General features: G+C 42.4%; 1 protein-coding gene across 1 annotated transcript; it reads right to left on the bottom strand.

Moving 5' to 3' along the window:
- Positions 1 to 2,526: 2,526 nt before the first annotated feature.
- LOC121568433 (matrix metalloproteinase-23-like) lies at positions 2,527 to 19,910 on the bottom strand. The gene is made up of 10 exons (XM_041878973.1): positions 19,831 to 19,910; positions 17,631 to 17,733; positions 13,156 to 13,292; positions 7,919 to 8,058; positions 7,621 to 7,748; positions 5,994 to 6,033; positions 4,327 to 4,464; positions 3,870 to 3,980; positions 3,115 to 3,241; positions 2,527 to 2,719 (listed from the first exon to the last, which is right to left on the bottom strand). The coding sequence occupies exons 1-10, from the start codon at positions 19,908 to 19,910 to the stop codon at positions 2,527 to 2,529; spliced, it is 1,197 nt and encodes a 398-aa protein (XP_041734907.1).
- Between the last annotated feature and the right edge of the window lie 986 nt (positions 19,911 to 20,896).

The following is a 20,896-nucleotide window of genomic DNA, read 5'->3' as shown; positions in this document are numbered from 1 at the left end:
AATAATTAAGCTGTGAATGATTTATCACATCACCCAGACACTACAAAGACCTGTTTGTCTATCCTAACTGAGCTGCCAGAGAGGAAGATAATGCAATGACACCGTGAGGCCATGGTGATTGTAAAATAGCTAGAGTGTTTTGGTTCGGATGGATAAAAAAACAACAACATTGCAGTCACTCCACAATACTAGCAGGGTCAAAAGAAAAATGGTGCAAAGCCCACATAAAACATATTCAGTCTTGAATGCCTGACACTGGATAAGAGGTTCACATTTCACCAGGACAATAACCTAAAATAAGACCAACGCTACACTGGAGTGACTTGCCAAGATGTTCAATGTCCCTGAATCCCTGTTTTTACCCGGTTCTAACATTTGTCCTGATCTTGGGTAGTGCTGAAGATCCGTGTTACAGCACTATTTAAACGTAAAAGTAATTTCCGATTGAGCCAACATATGCAGCGTTTACTGTGAATGCGGTCTCTGCGAATTTAAAATAGGATTGTAGCACAGATCTTCAGCTCTACGGATTGAGCCACTTGTCCACAATCAGATTGTGCCCACATTGACAGGTGGCACCATTGACTTATGTCATCAGTATGTGTCTTTAATATATACAGTGAGGGAAAAAAGTATTTGATCCCCTGCTGATTTTGTACGTTTGCCCACTGACAAAGAAATGATCAGTATAATTTTTATGGTAGGTTTATTTGAACAGTGAGAGACAGAATAACAACAAAAAAATCCAGAAAAATGCATGTCAAAAATGTTATAAATGTATTTGCATTTTAATGAGGGAAATAAGTATTTGACCCCCTCTCAATCAGAAAGATTTCTGGCTCCCAGGTGTCTTTTATACAGGTAACGAGCTGAGATTAGGAGCACACTCTTAAAGGGAGTGCTTCTAATCTCAGCTTGTTACCTGTATAAAAGACACCTGTCCACAGAAGCAATCAATCAATCAGATTCCAAACTCTCCACCATGGCCAAGACCAAAGAGCTCTCCAAGGATGTCAGGGACAAGATTGTAGACCTACACAAGGCTGGAATGGGCTACAAGACCATCGCCAAGCAGCTTGGTGAGAAGGTGACAACAGTTGGTGCGATTATTCGCAAATGGAAGAAACACAAAAGACCTGTCAATCTCCCTCGGCCTGGGGCTCCACGCAAGATCTCACCTCGTGGAGTTGCAATGATCATGAGAACGGTGAGGAATCAGCCCAGAACTACACGGGAGGATCTTGTCAATGATCTCAAGGCAGCTGGGACCATAGTCACCAAGAAAACAATTAGTAACACACTACGCCGTGAAGGACTGAAATCCTGCAGTGCCCGCAAGGTCCCCCTGCTCAAGAAAGCACATATACAGGCCCGTCTGGCAGGAAAACTGGTCACAATGCAGACAAAGGTGGACGGATAAGACAGTTAAATACCGTATAAACGCATGTCTGAAAATGTGGGCACAATCAGAATGTGGACAAGATCAGGATGCATGTTAGAACCAGGTATAAACAGGGCCTAGTCTCAGTTCTGACTTAAATCTGCATAAGAATTTGTGACGGCAAAGTTGGTGGAGACCTTTTCAAAAAGTGGGTAAAACTGCTGCTAAAGGTGCTTCCACCAAGTATTGACTCTGGGGTGCGAATAAATACCTTTCTTGAAAGGTTGTTGTGAATAAATCCCAATGTAATGTTTTTTCCTGTAAAGGTACGGCAAGTAATAGAAAACAGTGCAAGGGAGAGAATGCTTTCCATAAGCACAGTGATAGCTGCATCATATTTACACCCTTTATCTCAAAACAAATTACTATACTGTTTTGAATGACACAGGATCTAGAAATATCAACTCTGCCCTAGACATTTTAACAAAGTGAGATATATCAATACTACAACCGCATAAAAAATAAGTAATCACATTTAAAGGGTGAACAAAGCTAGTATTCTCTGTCTGGATCTTAAAGTCTGATGTCCTTGATGATGAATTAAGTTTAAGGTTGAGTTCTGGGATCTATTCCATTTATGACCTGGATTCAAGAGAGTACTGTCAGAGTACAGCCTGCTTAAAGGAAGACTCAGCCATATGACAACATCCTACAAACCGGGGAAACTTCCTGTTTACAGACATCAACAACAACAGAATGTTGATGTGCTAAGACTGACACTATTGGCTCTAGACTAGAGGGTTGTTTCCATTGGTCAATTATCTATTGATTCTAAGGTTAAACTTAAGGAAGGTTTTCTGTTTTTGATCACGTAAGGCTATATTTTGAAAGCTCACAACCCCTGCGTGAATAAGGTCCAATATGTGGCAGTCTTGGCAGATTTGAATTATCAGGTTAGTATTTGTAAGCAGGAAGTCGTCATGCTGTGTATGATGATGTCATATTGCTGAGTTCACCTATACTATTGTAATTGTTGCCACCTGTATTCCACTACGGCTAGCGGTGAGGCTCAGGTGGTACAGCTGTGGGTTCATCCTCTTTCCTCCATGCCTCATTCTTCCCTTCCCTCACTCACTTCATTCAGCTCAGCTGTTGGAGGGCTGTTCAGGCTTCAGGCGGATAGCCCAGGAGTTTGCAGAGACCACGTTGCCGCTACGATGGATGCGACAGGTATAAGTGCCCTCGTTAAACTCGTTGGCGACGATGCGGAGGTCGCGGTCCTTCATGATGATGTAGCCGGGGATAGAGAGCAGGAGCTGCTCTCCATCCTTGTACCAGCTGGAGCAAGGTCAAAGGTCATGCCAGGGAAGAGCACGGGGAGAGAGAAACCAATCATTGAAATGTCATGTATGTACGTCCAACAACCTTTGCCAGAAACATAATCATAGTAAAAGAAGAAAAAACTAACTGCATGCTGTTTAAATGCTCCCATAAAAAGACCTGATAAAACAATGGGAGAATCTGACCATTAATTATATAGTGGTCAGAGGTTGTGACGCGGTCTAAGCACCTGCCTTTGGATCACATGTATTGTGTACTGCCACTGAGTGCATTGGTTCGAATCCAACCCACTGCTCTAGCACCCTCTCTCCTCCTATCTACCTAGCTCTATCCTGTCCAATAAACACCAAAAATAGGATTTGTACATTACTGTATTTAGACTATTCTCTCACCTGACTTTGGGAGGCGATCTAGGATTCTTCGTCCCACAGCGGAAGCCCACAACCTTTCCACGAGGAACCATCTTGATCTTGACGTTGGCAGGCGGTGGACTTAGCGTGGGAACATCCTCAAGAGGCTCTACAGGAAGTGAGTGAAGTACCAGGACAGTTATAATACTTCCCCCACAAGATAGGCCTAATATTCCTCTATGGCTTTTTCTCAATTCATCTTTCCTCAATTCCTCGGTTGAGAAAAAGGAGAGAAGATAGGATGCGAGGAATCGTGTAAAGATTTGAAATCGAGTCTATTGGGGATAAAACATATGCCACAGAGGTGATATCAGTACAGTAGGACAAGGGAGGATACAGGACACAGAGTTGGGAAAGCCTGAATGTTGGCAACATAGCATTTTAGTTATCCGTTTCGCAAATGCTGTTATTCAAAGCGCCAGACAGGTCCATAATCACACATCTGATTTGGAGAGATAATCAACAGTAATTCAAAGGAAAGCCATCTACCAGGCAGCCAGTTTGTGTTAAAACGTCCAAAATCTAATCTAGCAAAACCAGGCTAGATCCACATTTAACTATCAAGTCCTGATCCATTTGCTGGCTTAAGACAGTCCTAAATGCATGCCATTCATGGGATCTCATGTAGATAGTGTATATGGAGATTGGAACTTTAAATTCAATTTAAATTCCAACTGGTAAACTGCGTTGTAGTTAAATTTATGTCCAATCAAGAGTGGACAATATGTCTGTCTGACCATAGCAGAGGTCACAGCGGCGGGCACAGTGTTTCTTCATGAAGCTCTTCCTCCTCTCGCAGAAGCCAAGGCGAGCCCATGGATCACACACGCGCTTCTTGTCCATGCATCCTGGAATACAACACACATATAGACATTTATGGTTGCTCTTAGCATTTTCTTAGTGTTATGTTTTATACCTGTGTAATAAAACGAATGACTTGTGTATCAATAACATTGTATTAACATGTTACATAGTACTGTAGTAATTGTATTGCTATCGTGTTGTAATTGCACAATGAGTTGAGTGGGAATTGGTGGAATAGAGTATGTTAATACAATGTTAAGACCATTTTAATACACTGTTAGAAATGACATCATTACAATACATGTATACAAAATATATATATATATAAAGTCTTAATTTATAATTGCAAACAAACAAAAAAACATATGATTGATCTGTGTGTTCCTTTACCATAGAGGCGCTGGATTCCCCAGATGTCGTCCTGGGTAATGTCCCTCTGGCCCGTGTAGGTGGCATTGGAGTGCATCAGGGGCCTGGGGGTCACGGGAGTGCCACAGTACACCTCCACCAGGTCATTCAACCACACACCTGGGGAAAGGAACAGAAACAATTACGCACGTACACAAATTATATCAAATAACAAAGGGGATTTGGATCCCTGGATAGAATACATAGTCATTATACACGTGATTGATCAGTGTTGTGTGTCTGGTGTGTGATTTGAGGTAACATCTAGATTCTAGAATTGTGTGTTGGTATATAAAGGTAACTTAAAGGTAACTGCGAAAATAAAGGAAACACTTGAGTAAATGAGGGATCAAGGTATATTGAAAGCAGGTGCTTCCACACAGGTTTGGTTTTCAGAGTTAATTAAGTAATTAATATCCCATCATGCTTAGGGTCATGTATTTAAATGCCCAGTTGCCCATTATTTTGGGTACGATGGCTAGAACAGGAGAGCTCAGTGACTTTGAAAGAGGGGTCTCAATGGAGCATAGGGGGTTTAAAGTGTGTGTGTGTGTGTGTGTGTGTGTGCATCTCACAGTCACCAGATTTCAACCCATTTGAAAACTTATGGGAGATTCTGAAGCGGCGGCTGAGACAGCGTTTTCCAACATCAACAAAACATAAAATGATGGAATTTCTCGTGGAAGAATGTTGTCGCATCCCTCCAATAGAGTTCCAGACACTTGTAGAATCTATGCCATAAGGGCACATGCCCCATCAGATTTGTCCTGATAAAAAAATAATATATATATATACACTACCAGTCAAAAGTTTGGACACACCTACTCATTCAAGGGTTTTTCCTAATTTTTACATTGTAGAATAATAGTGAAGACATCAAAACTATGAAATAACACATATGGAATCATGTAGTGACCAAAAAAGTGCCAAGAGTGTGCAAAGCTGTCATCAAGGCAAAGGGTGGCTGCTTTGAAGCATCTCAAATATAAAATATATTTTGATTTGTTTAACACTTTTTTGTTTACTACATGATTCCATATGTGTTATTTCATAGTTTTGATGTCTTCAATATTATTCTACAATGTAGAAAATAGTAAAAATAAAGAAAAACCCTTGAATGAGTAGGTGTGTCCAAACTTTTGACTGGTAGTGTATATGTGTGATGTATCAATCAATATGCTGTATGTTTTTTGTTTTTGTTTGTTTATTTGTTTTTGTTATTTGCTGTGCTTGTAAAATGTAATTATTGAATGCCACATAAAATATTTAATGTTGTGAAAACCAATAAATAAAATGTTTCGCCCCAAAAAAGGACAAGGGGGATAACGGAAGTATGTTTGACATACACATTATCAAGTGCACCTACCCAGCAGGCAAAATGTGGAAAATAACAACTTAATGATGTCATTCTCTGGTTGTAAACTGGTTTTCTGGTTGAGGATACGTCAACCAGATTATAACGAACTGGTCTCTGTTAGAACCAGGTAAACCAGAGTTTTTTTCAAGACAACATCAAGATTACATCTGATAAAAACGTCTAAAATGATATCATAGACGTCAATCGATTCCTTTGAAATCCATGGGTGGGGGAAAGTGAACGAAGGGTAGAGAATCGGAGCACAGACAGACAGAGTAGAGATTCTTTGCACCTTGTTTCCAGCTGAAGAGGGACTTCCCCAGGATCCAGAACTTGTGGTTGTCAAATCAAATCAAATCTTATTTGCCACATGCGCCGAATACAACAGGTGTAGACATTACCGTGAAATGCTTACTTACAGCCCTTAACCAACAATGCATTTATTTCTTAATAAAAAAGTAAAATAAAACAACAACAACAAAAAAGTGTTGAGAAAAAAAGAGCAGAAGTAAAATAAAATAATAGTAGGGAGGCTATATATACAGGGGGGTACCGGTGCAGAGTCAATGTGCGGGGGTACATGGCTAGTTGAGGTAGTTGAGGTAATATGTACATGTGGGTAGAGTTAAAGTGACTATGCATAAATAATTAACAGAGTAGCAGCAGCATAAAAAGATGGGGTGGGGGTGCAAATAGTCCGGGTAGCCATGATTAGCTGTTCAGGAGTCTTATGGCTTGGGGGTAGAAGCTGTTGAGAAGCCTTTTGGACCTAGACTTGACTAGAGTGGCTGGAGTCTTTGACAATTTTTACGGCCTTCCTCTGACACCGCCTGGTCTAGAGGTCCTGGATGGCAGGAAGCTTGGCCCCAGTGATGTACTGGGCCGTACGCACTACCCTCTGTAGTGCCTTGCGGTCGGAGGCAGAGCAGTTGCCATACCAGGCGGTGATGCAACCAGTCAGGATGCTCTCGATGGTGCAGCTGTATAACTTTTTGAGGATCTGAGGACCCATGCCAAATCTTTTCAGTCTCCTGAGGGGGAATAGGCTTTGTTGTGCCCTCGTCACGACTGTCTTGGTGTGTTTGGACCATGATAGTTCGTTGGTGATGTGGACACCAAGGAACTTGAAGCTCTCAACCTGTTCCACTACAGCCCCGTCGATGAGAATGGGGGCGTGCTCAGTCCTCTTTTTTTTCCTGTAGTCCACAATCATCTCCTTTGTCCTGGTCACGTTGAGGGAGAGGTTGTTATCCTGGCACCACACGGCCAGGTCTCTGACCTCCTCCCTATAGGCTGTCTCATCGTTGTCGGTGATCAGGCCTACCACTGTTGTCGGTGATCAGGCCTACCACTGTTGTGTCATCGGCAAACTTAATGATGGTGTTGGAGTCGTGCCTGGCCATGCAGTCATGGGTGAACAGGGAGTACAGATGTGTTGTTGCCTACCCTTATCACCTGGGGGCGGTCCGTCAGGAAGTCCAGGATCCAGTTGCAGAGGGAGGTGTTTAGTCCCAGGATCCTTAGCTTAGTGATGAGCTTTGAGGGCACTATGGTGTTGAACGCTGAGCTGTAGTCAATGAATAGCATTCTCACGTAGGTGTTCCTCTTGTCCAGGTGGGAAAGGGCAGTGTGGAGTGCAATAGAGATTGCATCATCTGTGCATCTGTTGGGGCAGTATGCAAATTGGAGTGGGTCTAGGGTTTCTGGGATAATGGTGTTGATGTGAGCCATGACCAGCCTTTCAAAGCACTTCATGGTTACAGACATCAATGCTACGGGTCGGTAGTCATTTAGGCAGGTTATCTTAGTGTCCTTGGGCACGTGGACTATGGTGGTCTGCTTGAAACATGTTGGTATTACAGACTCAGTCAGGGACATGTTGAAAATGTCAGTGAAGACACTTGCCAGTTGGTCAGCACATGCTCGGAGTCAAAGTGTATCTCCCCACGTGGGGGCAGGAAGGCATGGGCCAACTCCCCGTTTAGCCCATCAAAACAGGGATGCAATGGAGACCACCAGCAATCTGTGTGGTTCCACGTGTAGAAGCCTGGAAACATGTGCACACGCACGCACACACACACACACACACACACTTAAAGCAGGGGGTATTAAAGAGTTTTAACAAATATTGAGATACACACACACACACACACACCCTTAACTTAATGTCTCACCCATAGTGATACAATAAGGTTCTATTGAATTATGTGGTCTCACCGATGACAATGTCAGCACTCTTGTTGGGGTTTGTGATTTCGGCGAAGAAGAGAGGGGACACGTCGCTCCACTTGGAGAACGCAATGCTGATGGCCTTGCGGGTGTCGTCTTTATTCAGCGTGTTGGGAAACTTCACGATCCTGACAGACATGAACGGACACGCAGACAAACAGACAGACATAGACAGAGAAAGACAGACACAAGTATAGACAGGAAAGTGACAGACAATGTGACAAACTTGGATTCCCCAAAACACAGTGCTGTTCCCTTTCAGTCGATCACTCGGTATATAATATATTATGGGGAGTCCTACGACCAACCATGTTCACCTGAAAAAAACGGAAATCGCCCAACGGGCCAATGGATGCTGAGCCAGCCCCCGGAAACCCAGCCTTCCTGACTATAATACCGGGGTTCGCATCCATTTCCTCAATTCTTCTCTTTCCAGCTCACCTGAAGGTAGAACGTGTCACGTAAATGACAAACGTTTCAAGCACACCAAGACTACGAGATTCGGCTCCGACTTAGGAGCGATGGAACGTTGTGTCGCATCCTGGACACCGTTCCTGCCGATTCCAAAGTGATGTTACGTCCTAATGCAGCTTTTGCTCCCAAGGTTATGCCTATGTCTTACAGGTCCCGGACTTTCGACAAGGACAAGGGTTGCCTAGCGGTGTGCATGCTCACTCCACTAGGGGTGTGGCGGCTGCTTGGGCATTGTTCAGGGGCATGATGATTGGTGATATCTGTGCTTCAGCGAGTTAGGGTTCCCGACATACCCTTGTGAGATTTTAACACGTGGATGCAACTTCTCCTAGTGTGGTTCATAGTGTTCTTATGGTTGGGTCCGGGAGTGGGTGTTGGCAGCGCGCAGGTTGCGCATTTATACGGCTTACCACAATTCCCTGTGGTTTGAGCCATGGGCTGCCTTGGGGTACGGCAGTGCGTAAAGTGTGCATTATCAAGGTTACCACAGTTTCCTGTGGGTTTGAGCCTCGGGCTACCGTGGTTCATCGACTCTGGTTGATGCTATGCAGCGCGAGTGTGCGCTTTACCAAGTCACAACAGGTGTTCTGTTGTTTTGAACTTGCAGTTCCTTGAACGAGTTCTGACATTTCAGGCTTGCAAGGTATGTATTGTTCTTGGAACCATGGGGTCTATGGACTTGGGCTGCAGTGGCAGCGTGTCAGTGCGCATAGCCAAGTTGCAGCAGGTTCTGTTTCCCTAGATGGGGCTCTGACAGTTCAGGCTTCTCGGGTATTAGGGAAAAAGGTGGCATCTGTAGCCGCTTTTTGGAACCGGTAGAACCTGTGTGTGCTTGGGCTGCCGTGAGCCTCCTATTCTGGTACCCTATGAGCCAGCTTGGGGCGTGATTGTATGTTCCCATAGTATGTTATATCGAGTGACCGACTGAAAGGGAACGTATGAAAATAACTACTGTTAGGTATAACATATAGCCCTGTGCTGTCAGGGGATTTGGGCTCGCTGAAGAGTGGATTGGATAGGTTAGGTGGAATTGCTGCCATATTCCTAATCTACAGTGCCTTAAGAAAGTATTCATACCCCTTGACGTATTCCACATTTTGTTATGTTACAGCCTGAATTCAAAAAGGATTAAATAGATTTTTGTTCTCAACCATTTACACATAATACCCCATAATAACAAAGTGAAAACATATTTTTAGAAAAAATTGTTTTGCTAATTCAGTGAAAATGAAATACAGAAATATCACATTTACATAAGTATTCACACCCCTGATTCAATACATGTTAGAATCACCTTTGGCTGTGATTACAGCTGTGAGTCTTTCTGGGTAAGTCTCTAAGAGCTTTGCACACCTGGATTGCACATTATTATTTTTAAAATTCTTCAAGCTCTGTCAAGTTGGTTGTTGATCATTGTATATTTGGCGTTGTGTGTTAGGTTATTGTCCTGCTGAAAGGGGAATTTGTCTCCCAGTCTATGTTGGAAAGCAGACTCAACCAGGTTTTCCTCTAGGATTTTGCCTGTGCTAAGCTCTATTCCGTTTCTTTTTGCCTAAAAAAACTCCCTAGTCCTTGCCGATGACAAGCATATCCGCAACATGATGCAGCTACCACCATGCTTGAAAGAAATGAAGAGTGGTACTCAATGATGTGCTGTGTTGGATTTGCCCCAAACATAACACTTTGTATTCTGGACATAAAGTTAGTTTATTTAGCACATTTCTTGCAGTTTTATTTTAGTGCCTTTTGCATGTTTTGGAATATTTATATTCTGTATTTAGGTTAATATTATGGTTTCCTTCCTCTCCGGCAACTGAGTTAGGAAGGACGCCTGCATCTTTGTGGTGACTGGGTGTATTTATACACCATCCAAAGTGTAATTAATAACTTTACTATGCTGAAAGGGATATTCAATGTCTGCTTTTTTTATTTTGACCAATCTACCAATAGGTGCCCTACTTTGCGGGGCATGGGAAAACCTCCCTGGTCTTTGTGGTTGAATCTGTGTTTGAAATTCGCTGCTCGACTGAGGGACCTTACAGATAATTGTATGTGTGGGGTACAGAGATGAGCTAGTCATTAAAAAATAATGTTAAACACTATTATTGCACACAACTTATTATTTGACTTGTTAAGCAAATGATTACTCCTGACATTATTAAGGCATGCCATAAACAAAGGGTTTAAATTGACTCAAGACATTACAGCTTTTCAATTTTAATGAACTTGTAAACCAATTCTAAAAACATAATTCCACTTTGACATTATGGGGTATTGTGTGTTACGCCAGTGACACAAAATCTCAATTTAATACATTTTTAATTCAGGCTGTAACACACCAAAATATTAAAAAGTCAAGGGGTGTGAACAATGTTCCTTCTAAACTGCGCGCGGGCGCGCAGCTCATCCGGGACTGCCAAGTAGAAGAAATATCAGCCTGCGCAGGGAAGCATGAAATTGAACTTCACTCAACTTCCTACAGTTTTCCCCCTTAGTTAACACTATGAACGTTTCCCTTTACTGTGGGAATTGTGATCAAATCAATGCAATATTAGCCACTTTCAATGCAACATACCGAAACTAAATTAACTATGCAAGAGATTTTGCTGTAGGCAGAACGCATCGGAGTACAATTCAGCACCAATAAGAGCTGCAGTAGGCCTATATGCAAATAGACCATTGCCATATATGTGTCTGTGCATTCTCTTTGAACTGGACTGTGTTTACAGCATGAGTGGTTGTGAGTAGACGCCCAGTTATAGATACACTATATATACAAAAGTATGTGGAAACCCCTTCAAATTAGTGGATTCGGCTACTTCAGCCACACCAGTTGCTGACAGGTGTATAAAATCTAGCACACAGCCATGTAATCTCCATAGACAAACATTGGCAGTAGAATGGACTTACTGAAGAGAATTTCAGTGAATTTCAATGTGGCACCGTCATAGGATGCCACCTTTCCAACAAGTCAGTTCGTCAAATGTCTGCCCTGCTAGAGCTGCCCCAGTCAACTGTAAGTGATCTTATTGTGAAGTGGAAACATCTAGGAGCAACAACTGCTCAGCCGCGAAGTGGTAGGCCACACAAGCTCATAGAACGGGACTGCCGAGTGCTGAAGCGTGTAAAAATCGTCTGTCCTCGGTTGCAACACTCAATACCGAGTTCCAAACTGCCTCTGGAAGCAACGTCAGCACAATAATTGTTCGTCGGGAGCTTCATGAAATGGGTTTCCATGGCCAAGCACCCACACACAAGCCTAAGATCACCATGTGCAATGCCAAGCGTCGGCTGGAGTGGTGTAAAGCTCGCCGCCATTGGACTCTGGAGCAGTGGAAATGCATTCTCTGGAGTGATGAATCAGGCTTCACCATCTGGCAGTCCGACGGAAGAATCTGGGTTTGGCGGATGCCAGGAGTGCACTACCTGCCCCAATGCGTAGTGCCAACTGTAAAGTTTGGTGGAGGAGGAATAATGGTCTGGGGCTGTTTTTCATGGTTCGGGCTAGGCCCCTTAGTTCCGGTGAAGGGAGATCTTAACGCTACAGCATACAATGACATTCTAGATGATTCTGTGCTTCCAAATTTGTGGCAACAGTATGGGGAAGGCACTTTCCTGTTTCAGTATGACAATGCTCCCGTACACAAAGCGAGGTCCATATAGAAATGGTATGTCGAGATCGGTGTGGAAGAACTTGACTGGCCTGCACAGAGCCCTGACCTCAACCCCATCGAACACCTTTGGGATGAATTGGAACGCCGACTGCGAGCCAGGCCTAATCGCCCAACATCAGTGCCTGACCTCACTAATGCTCGTGGCTGAATGGAAGCAAGTCCCCGCAGCAATGTTCCAACATCTAGTGGAAAGCCTTTCCAGTAGAGTGGAGGCTGTTATAGCAGCAAAGGGGGGACCAACTCTATATTAATGCCCATGATTTTGGAATGAGATGTTCGACGAGCAGGTGTCCACATACTTTAGGCCATGTAGTGTAAATTATAGTCAGCAATGGGGGAGTGATTGCTTCCTACAACAGCACAAAACGTGTACATTTTCTAGACATCTTTGAAAATCGAGTCAGGTGAAGAGCTTTTTATTTGTCTTAAAGGGGCAGTGTTGTATTTTGAAATAGGCTTGAATAAGCTAAGTAGCCAATAGGCAGAGGGTAGCATAATTTGTCTGATTCTCTGTAATAATGGTATGAGAATAATAGTGCATTTTATTTTGTAAAGTGGTTTCTTGCGTCAAATAACAACATTTTCAGTCACCTCCTTGTCTGAAGGACAAGTGAATAAACAGGTTAATGTCAAGCCCTGCATGTTTTTTTCAAACGTGTCATGGAATGTAGGCCTACATTGAACACCACACATTGGCTGCTACTGTAGGCTGACTGATAGAACAGCTATTTCCATGTTAAAATGTTATGGGAAGCATTTTCTCCATCGTTTTTGATGCTAGGCCACTCTGGTAGGCCTACATTATGATCAAATAGCCACAGTCGCCTACTTGACCACTGTTAAAACTGTAACTTAAAGCAGGTACAGCCTCAGTGTTCACAGTAAACACGTGCTGGAAGTTGCACAGAATTTACACAACGTTCAAGTTTGCTCTCAGCAGACCTGAAATTTGCTCAGTGCCAAAAACAATTGAGGGAACATTGGCTGTGAATACTTTGAAGGCACTGAATCCTCTCAGATCTCTAAAAGTGCCTTGGGGATAGGGACAAGGGTCTGAATTGGGATTCAGGGTCTCACTTGTAGGTGAGGTTGAAATGCTTCCACTTGTGGCCCAGTGGGTTGATGGCGTAGCGTTTGGAGCGACTCAGTGCCGCTCCCGTCACAGGATGATGCTTCACAGAGCTCAGGGACTCCACAGACAGCCCACCAGCTTCCTGAAAGAGAGGGAGGGAGGGGGAGAGAAAGAGAGAGAGATTGTTTGTTTGTTTATGATCTATTTCACAAGGCTTTGGCAATGTTAACATATGTTTCCCATGCCAATAAAGCCCTTTAAATTGAGAGAGAGATTATTAGAGGTGACAAGAGGAGCATGACATGACCATGGAGAGGTGAAAACAGTGTGAGTGTGTGTGTGTGTGTGTGTGTGAGCGAGAGAGAAGCTTTGCACAGTCAGTATGTTGCAGTAGAGAGAATGTTACAGCGCCTGAAACAAAGCACAAATTAGCAGTAGCCTGTGAAACAAGACAGGACTTTTATTTCGTATTATTTTATATTGTATTTTTTGGGGCATTCTTTCTTAAAACTGCATTGTTGGTTAAGGGCTTGTAAGTAAGCATTTCACTGTAAGGTCTACACCTGTTGTATCCAGCGCATGTGACAAATAGAATTTGACTTGATTTGAAAATCACTTCAATGGCGACAACATGTGGAATCTGCAACTGGGGGAAGGATTTCAACTCCCCTCCGAAGACAAAATAGTTAGTTGTTCATTCTATTTATCCACTTTTCTTCCACTATTTCTTCTACTATGAGTTAAACGCAATAAATTAAAGTCAAGTTAAGTCATTGCATTTTTCAGGCTTCCTGGCAAAAGGCCTCCTCTAGGAAAAAAAGAAAAGACACTTGGCACAAGTGCAAAAGGGAACAGAAATCACAACTTAATCCTACACAGACGTGGAACCCTCCTCCTCTGCTCTCATCCCATGACAGTCCCTCTCCATCTATCCATCTCGCTATGCTAAAATATCTGTCACCCACATGTCACCATCCCATGACAGTCCCTCTCCATCTATCCATCTCGCAATGCTAAAATATCTGTCACCCACATGTCACCATCCCATGACAGTCCCTCTCCATCTATCCATCTCGCTATGCTAAAATATCTGTCACCCACATGTCACCATCCCATGACAGTCCCTCTCCATCTATCCATCTCGCAATGCTAAAATATCTGTCACCCACATGTCACCATCCCATGACAGTCCCTCTCCATCTATCCATCTCGCTATGCTAAAATATCTGTCACCCACATGTCACCATCCCATGACAGTCCCTCTCCATCTATCCATCTCGCAATGCTAAAATATCTGTCACCCACATGTCACCATCCCATGACAGTCCCTCTCCATCTATCCATCTCGCTATGCTAAAATATCTGTCACCCACATGTCACCATCCCATGACAGTCCCTCTCCATCTATCCATCTCGCAATGCTAAAATATCTGTCACCCACATGTCACCATCCCATGACAGTCCCTCTCCATCTATCCATCTCGCTATGCTAAAATATCTGTCACCCACATGTCACCATCCCATGACAGTCCCTCTCCATCTATCCATCTCGCTATGCTAAAATATCTGTCACCCACATGTCACCATCCCATGACAGTCCCTCTCCATCTATCCATCTCGCTATGCTAAAATATCTGTCACCCACATGTCACCATCCCATGACAGTCCCTCTCCATCTATCCATCTCGCTATGCTAAAATATCTGTCACCCATATGTGAGCAGAAGCATACCCCTCCAGCCCTCCCCCTCACCACTCCTTCCTTTATTTTCTTTTTCTCCCCATTTATTCCCCTGTTCTATTGTAATACTGATCAATGCATTAGTATGGTTGGCTATTTAATCACTCATGCAAAAATAAACATGCACAAAAATACATTAGGTCAAACCTGTGTACCTGTGTAAGTGTAGCCTACTTAAAACACTTGTTTTTTTCTGGAAAAAAAAAAACGATACCAAAACACAATAAATTAATGCAAATACTGGGCTTGTTGAGTCGCCTAAATATAATTTTTTTATAATTTCCATGTGCAGCCGCCCACTTACCATTTTCCTTCTACACAGTTCGGGAGTCCGTCGACCCCATCCAACCCTACCAACATCAGCACTAGTAGAAAAAGTATTGGACGAGTTCTGCCCATCTCCATTGGCTTCCTGTGCTCCATTGGAACATGTAGTATTTTTACAGTTCACAGTCAATGGTAGCCTACACTCAATGTTGAGAGCATATAGTTCTGCTAAATGCAAGGCGTGAATACTTGGTATAAAAGAGTTTGATCATCTCGGATAGGCTATTATTGGAGATTTATTATTCTCCTAAATTGATGGGATGACTAACTTAGAAAGAATGCATTCTTGACTGGGCTAATGTAGGCTGTGACACCTGGCAAGGCTGTGATTGATGTGAAGAGCTGTTTTAGGGGGTAAAAATAAGATAAGGATTGTGTCTTCAAATGCTAGACTATAATAGTTATTTGTGATCTGTGAGCCTTCCTTTGACGTAGGAATGATGTCTAAGGGAGCTGGCTCTTCTCACTATGATAGGTTGTTATGATAATCTTGTGCCTGGCTGAAGTGTGCAACAAATGGCGCCGAGGAGATGAGACCAACCCCTGAACTAACGGATTGGCTGAGAAAGTTTAAACCACGCTCAAGTCTTTACTCTAATTGGCCAGCAGAGAAGTGGGAAACTTTCTGTCAGAGTATTTGGGTATTGTTTCTGAAACAATGTGTTAGTTCTCTGGAGTGTCCTGCGAGGCATCACAGAGAGCCCGTATATACGAAACATCATATTTACCATTGAAGGTTTTTGCATTAATTAAAATAACTAGTATACCTTAGAAGTCGTGTTGACCTCTTTTGTTCCTAATACCAGATTTGAATTGACGCAATTTCTAACACTATTGTATTCAGGTGTTTTCATGCAGAAAGCATGAGTAGGCTATCCTTCCTCTGAACCAGAACGCGGTGCCTATCACAACGTGGAAACCAAATTCGAACAGCTCTGCAGACAATTGGCCAATTGAGCATGGAGCTCCAAATTATCCCGTACAATCAAACTCATATCATTATCAGCATTCCGCGCAATTGCGCTGGGATATAATTGTAAACTCCTACTTTTCCGCCGAGTCCTTCGTTAATTGAATCGCATTTGTATGTTTATTGGATAACTTTGGTACTTCCCTACCTAGTCCATGGAGCGACCGAACGGATCAGGTGTCGGACATCCTCCTTCGGGCACGTCAGTCGAGTGGTGGGGCAGAGAGAGAGCACCGCCCAGTTCTGAAACAACAATGTGTCTCTCAGCCTCTGCTCTCCCATTCTCTCATACTTCACCCAGTTCTCACCCAGGCGAATAGATGATAAAATGGTCAACTGTCTTCAAAGACAGAATTCAAGTCTTCAAACTATTGCTGAGCTGTAAGCTCTTACTGTGATAGCTCCTCAGCGAATTATGGATCATCCATTGAAGAGGAAGGCATCTAGTAGTCTATCATGACTAGCCCACAATATGCCCAATCCTGGTTAGGCTACAGCAATGTGTCACCATCTGCAATGTTGTGGCTCAGGACCAGGCTTTAGGCTTCACCTCACTGCACTAGGGGTTTGTTCTAGCCTACATCCCTTCAGTCACCTTCAGAAAGTGCCCACGCTGGCAACTCTAAAAGTCATACAATTCTGCATGTGAAGTGTGCTCTCATAAAAAATCCATTGTGCAGAATGAGGTAACATTTTTGGCAATGGAACTTTTTGGCATTGCCCATGGTCTGGCTGGCCAAGTGGTCCACAGTTTCCCCCTATCCCCATCACTCAGGCTGACCTTAGGAAGGCACCGAGACAGCCTGTGGTTTTCAATAGAAGAGGACCCCTGTGACTCTTAAGAACATAAAGAAGGAAATTGGGGGTTATGTTGCATGATATTTACGGATCAGGCCCAACGACAATGCTTTTGTTGTCCCGTCGTTCCTCCGATAAATGCAAAAAATATTGCAGTTTTGAAACTGCAGTAAAAGTGCAGTAACTGCAGTCGACTGTGGTATTTTGGACGCAGTATTTGCAGCAGACTGCAGTTATACTGCACTCTGACTGCAATCTTCTTTCTTAAGGGTTATGATCAATTAATCACTTTTTTGACTGAGAAAGTTAACTAGTTGCTGGCCTACGCTTAACTTAAAATTGCCCGGACACAAAACCAGAAATGAGAGATGAGGGATACCGTGAGATCCGTCAGAGACCATCACACATTTTTAAATGCTGTAAAACTACTACTCTTTAACACACATCAAAAGGATTAACGCATTAAAGGTATATATTTTAACTTGTGTTTATATATTGTATGACATCACATTTTCTGTACGTGTCTGCATGTACCAAGATGTTCAAATAAACCTAAACCTAAAGAAAGTAGCCTAAGACGTCCGCTTTGGTTCACGAGGTTAAAAAAAGATGCTTTGTAGAGACAGACTTTTTAATAAAGGGCACCTGAATGGCGGTCTCATAACTTCCGTCCCTCACTGGACTTGGCCCTGTGCCCAGGGTCTGGCTGCGGAACTCGGGGCCAACTAACCTGACGATGTCACCCACCCTGGGAAGGGAGGAGGAAAATAAAAGCTGGACAGGAGATCTTTCATGGGGCCCTGAAAGATGACAATTTAATTATGCATCTCTTTATTCATCTGTCCATCCACACCAACACTGCACAAGCTAATTTTTCTAAACGGCCACCTTCCACACGTTTTTCCAGATAACCCCCTTCCTACGAACACTTTACAACCCATTCAAAGCTTATCCCCACATAGTTATACTTAAAGCCTTTGCTTATACCCACAGTTTTACTTCAAAGTCAGTAACCCACTATTAGAGTTAGCCTACACAACACTCAACCACGCTTAAACATTGAATTTGTTTCCTTTTAAATTTGACCGAAAAATCACTTTGCTAACACTGACATTCGCGATTGTACATTAATTATTCATAAGTAGTGGGTAGGCTTCTAATGAGTTCCCCCCCCCATTTATAAATTATATAACCATTATAATTCATACACATTTGATGGCTTAATATATATATATATATATATATATATATATATATATATATATATATATATATATATATATATATATATATAGTTTAGTGTAAACATTAATATACAGTGCCTTCAGAAAGTATTCACAACCCTTGACTTTTTCCACATTTTGTTTTGTTACAAAGTGGGATTAAAATTGATTTAATTGTCATTTTTTGTCAACGATCTACACAAAATACTCTGTCCAAGTGGAACAAACATTCTAACATTTGTAAAAATAAAAAATATATATATAAAAAATAGAACACTAATATATCTTGATTAGATGAGTATTTCACCCCGAGTCAATACATGTCAGAATCACATTTGGTAGCAATTACAGCTGTGAGTCTTTCTGGGTAAGTCTAAGAGCTTTCCACATCTTCAAGCTCTGTCAAATTGGTTGTTGATCATTGCTAGACAACCATTTTCAGGTCTTGCCATAGACTTTCAAGCAGATTTAAGTCAAAGCTGTAACTTAGCCACTCAGGAACAGTCACGGTCATCTTGGTAAGCAACTTCAGTGTAGATTTGGCTTTGTGTGTTAGGTTAATGTCCTGCTGAAAGGTGAATTCCTCTCCCAGTGTCTGGTGGAAAGCAGACAACCAGGTTTTCCTCTAGGATTTTGCCTGTGCTTAGCTCCCCAGTCCTTAACAATTACAAGCATATACATAACATGATGCAGCCAGCACTATGCTTGAAAAAATGGAGAGTGGTACTCAGTAATGTGTTATATTGGATTTGCCCAAAACACAACACTTTCTATTCAGGACAAAGTTAATTGCTTTGCCACATTTTTTGCAGTATTACTTTAGTGCCTTGTTGCAAATAGGATGCATGTTTTGGAATATTTGTATTCTGTACAGGCTTCCTCATTTTCACAGTAACTACAATGTTTTTGATCCATCCTCAGTTTTTTTCCTATCACAGCCATTAAACTAACTGTTTTAAAGTCACCATTGGCCTCATGGTGAAATCCCTGAGCAGGAACAGAGTTAGGAAGGACGCCTGTATCTTTGTAGTGACTGGGTGTATTGATACACCATCCAAAGTGTAATTAATAACTTCACCATTCTCAAAGGGATATTCAATTTCTGCTTTTTTTTACCCATCTACCAATAGGTGCTCTTCTTTGCAAGGCATTAAAAAACCTCCCTGGTCTTTGTGGTTGAATCTGTTTAAAATTCACTGCTCGACTGATAATTGTATGTGTGGGGTACAGAGATGAGGTAGTCATTCAAAAATCATGTTAAACACTATTATTGCACACAGAGTGAGTCCATGCAACTTATTATGTGACATGTTAAGCACATTTTTAGTCCTAAACTTATTTAGGCTTGCCATAACAAAGGGGTTGAATACTTGACTCAACACATTTCAGCTTTTGATGAATTAATAAAACAATTATTCCACTTTTGTTGAGTGTAGGCCAGTGACAAAATTTTACATTCAGGCTGTAACAACAAAATGTGGAAAAAGGTCAAGGGGTGTGAATACTTTCTGAAGGCACTAACGGCAAGACAGAAACTGAACTTCTGCTGCAGAAATAAGTCAATAGACAATTCCATTGGTTACACCTTTTTATTGGAATTACCTTGACAGTCACAAAGTTACCAAATGGAGACCATTGAAACATTGAAGCGGAGGGGGCAAGCCCCCAGGACTCTCCCTCCCCATCTCTCACGGTGTGGCATGGTGACATAGTGGGCATTGACCAGAGAAAGAGACTAGGTCCCAAATGGCCTATTGCCTATATAGTGCAGTACTTTTGGCCAAGGCCCTTTAGAGTTTTGGGAATAGTGTGCCATTACAGAGAGCCAGAGCAATAGGGTTTTTCAGAAGTTAGCAGAACACATTTTAGTGTTAATTAGTAGAACGTAGTGCCAGAGAAAAAGAGAATGGAAACTTTGTAGTGTCACTCAGTGTTTGTTGCAACTGCTCAGACAATCTGATAGCCTTTGTTTAATACACATACGAGCCATGATTGAACTAGAAGAAATATGGGAGGAAGAGGAATGCGATCTCAAGCCGCATTCATCGGAAAGGTGGAATGTTTTTAAAATGTTCATTTGAAATGCAGGCAGTCCAAGTCTAGTAGGCTGAGAGGAGTTTAGCACTCAGTCTCGGTCCCAAATGACACCCTAAAAGTAACATACTATATAGGGAGTAATTTGGGACGCAGTCCATCTCTCGCTCTCTGGTAACACACACCATTGTTCCATAAATACAAATCCCTTCATTAAACTGATTTCAAATAGAAGTTGTAAACAACATTTTTGTGTGGGGGGAATCAGTGCAGTATAGGGGGTTATTTAAGCTTAAAAGGGATAGTTCACCCAAATTACAAATTGGTTTCCTTACCCTGTAAGTAGTCTTTGGACAAGGTATGAGAGCAAACCATACTTTGGTTTAGTCTCCCTGGCACCGTTTCCACATGCTAACGTTTTAGCATTTGGGGCACAAATCATGGGACCGATATTAGCATTTTTTATTTCACATTTACATTTTAGTCATTTAGCAGACGCTCTTATCCAGAGCGACTTACAGTTAGTGAGTGCATACATTTTCATACTGGCCCCCCGTGGGAAACGAACCCACAACCCTGGCGTTGCAAGCGCCATGCTCTACCAACTGAGCTACAGGGGACTACATCATGTCCAAATGTATCTCAAATTGATTT

This window comes from Coregonus clupeaformis, chromosome 6 (genome assembly GCF_020615455.1).
Source record: "Coregonus clupeaformis isolate EN_2021a chromosome 6, ASM2061545v1, whole genome shotgun sequence".
Lineage (NCBI taxonomy): Eukaryota > Metazoa > Chordata > Actinopteri > Salmoniformes > Salmonidae > Coregonus > Coregonus clupeaformis.
This window is presented reverse-complemented; position numbering and strand designations above follow the sequence as displayed.

Bases quoted from the DNA above. Each gene is read 5' to 3' on its own strand.
- LOC121568433 (XM_041878973.1), bottom strand. From the start codon at position 19,910: ATGCCACACCGTGAGAGATGGGGAGGGAGAGTCCTGGGGGCTTGCCCC. The intron at 3,981-4,326 runs GTAAAGGAACAC...GTTGTATTCCAG, and splicing joins GGGAATCCAGCGCCTCTATG to GATGCATGGACAAGAAGCGC. The intron at 2,720-3,114 runs GTGAGAGAATAG...ACCTTGCTCCAG, and splicing joins AGATCGCCTCCCAAAGTCAG to CTGGTACAAGGATGGAGAGC.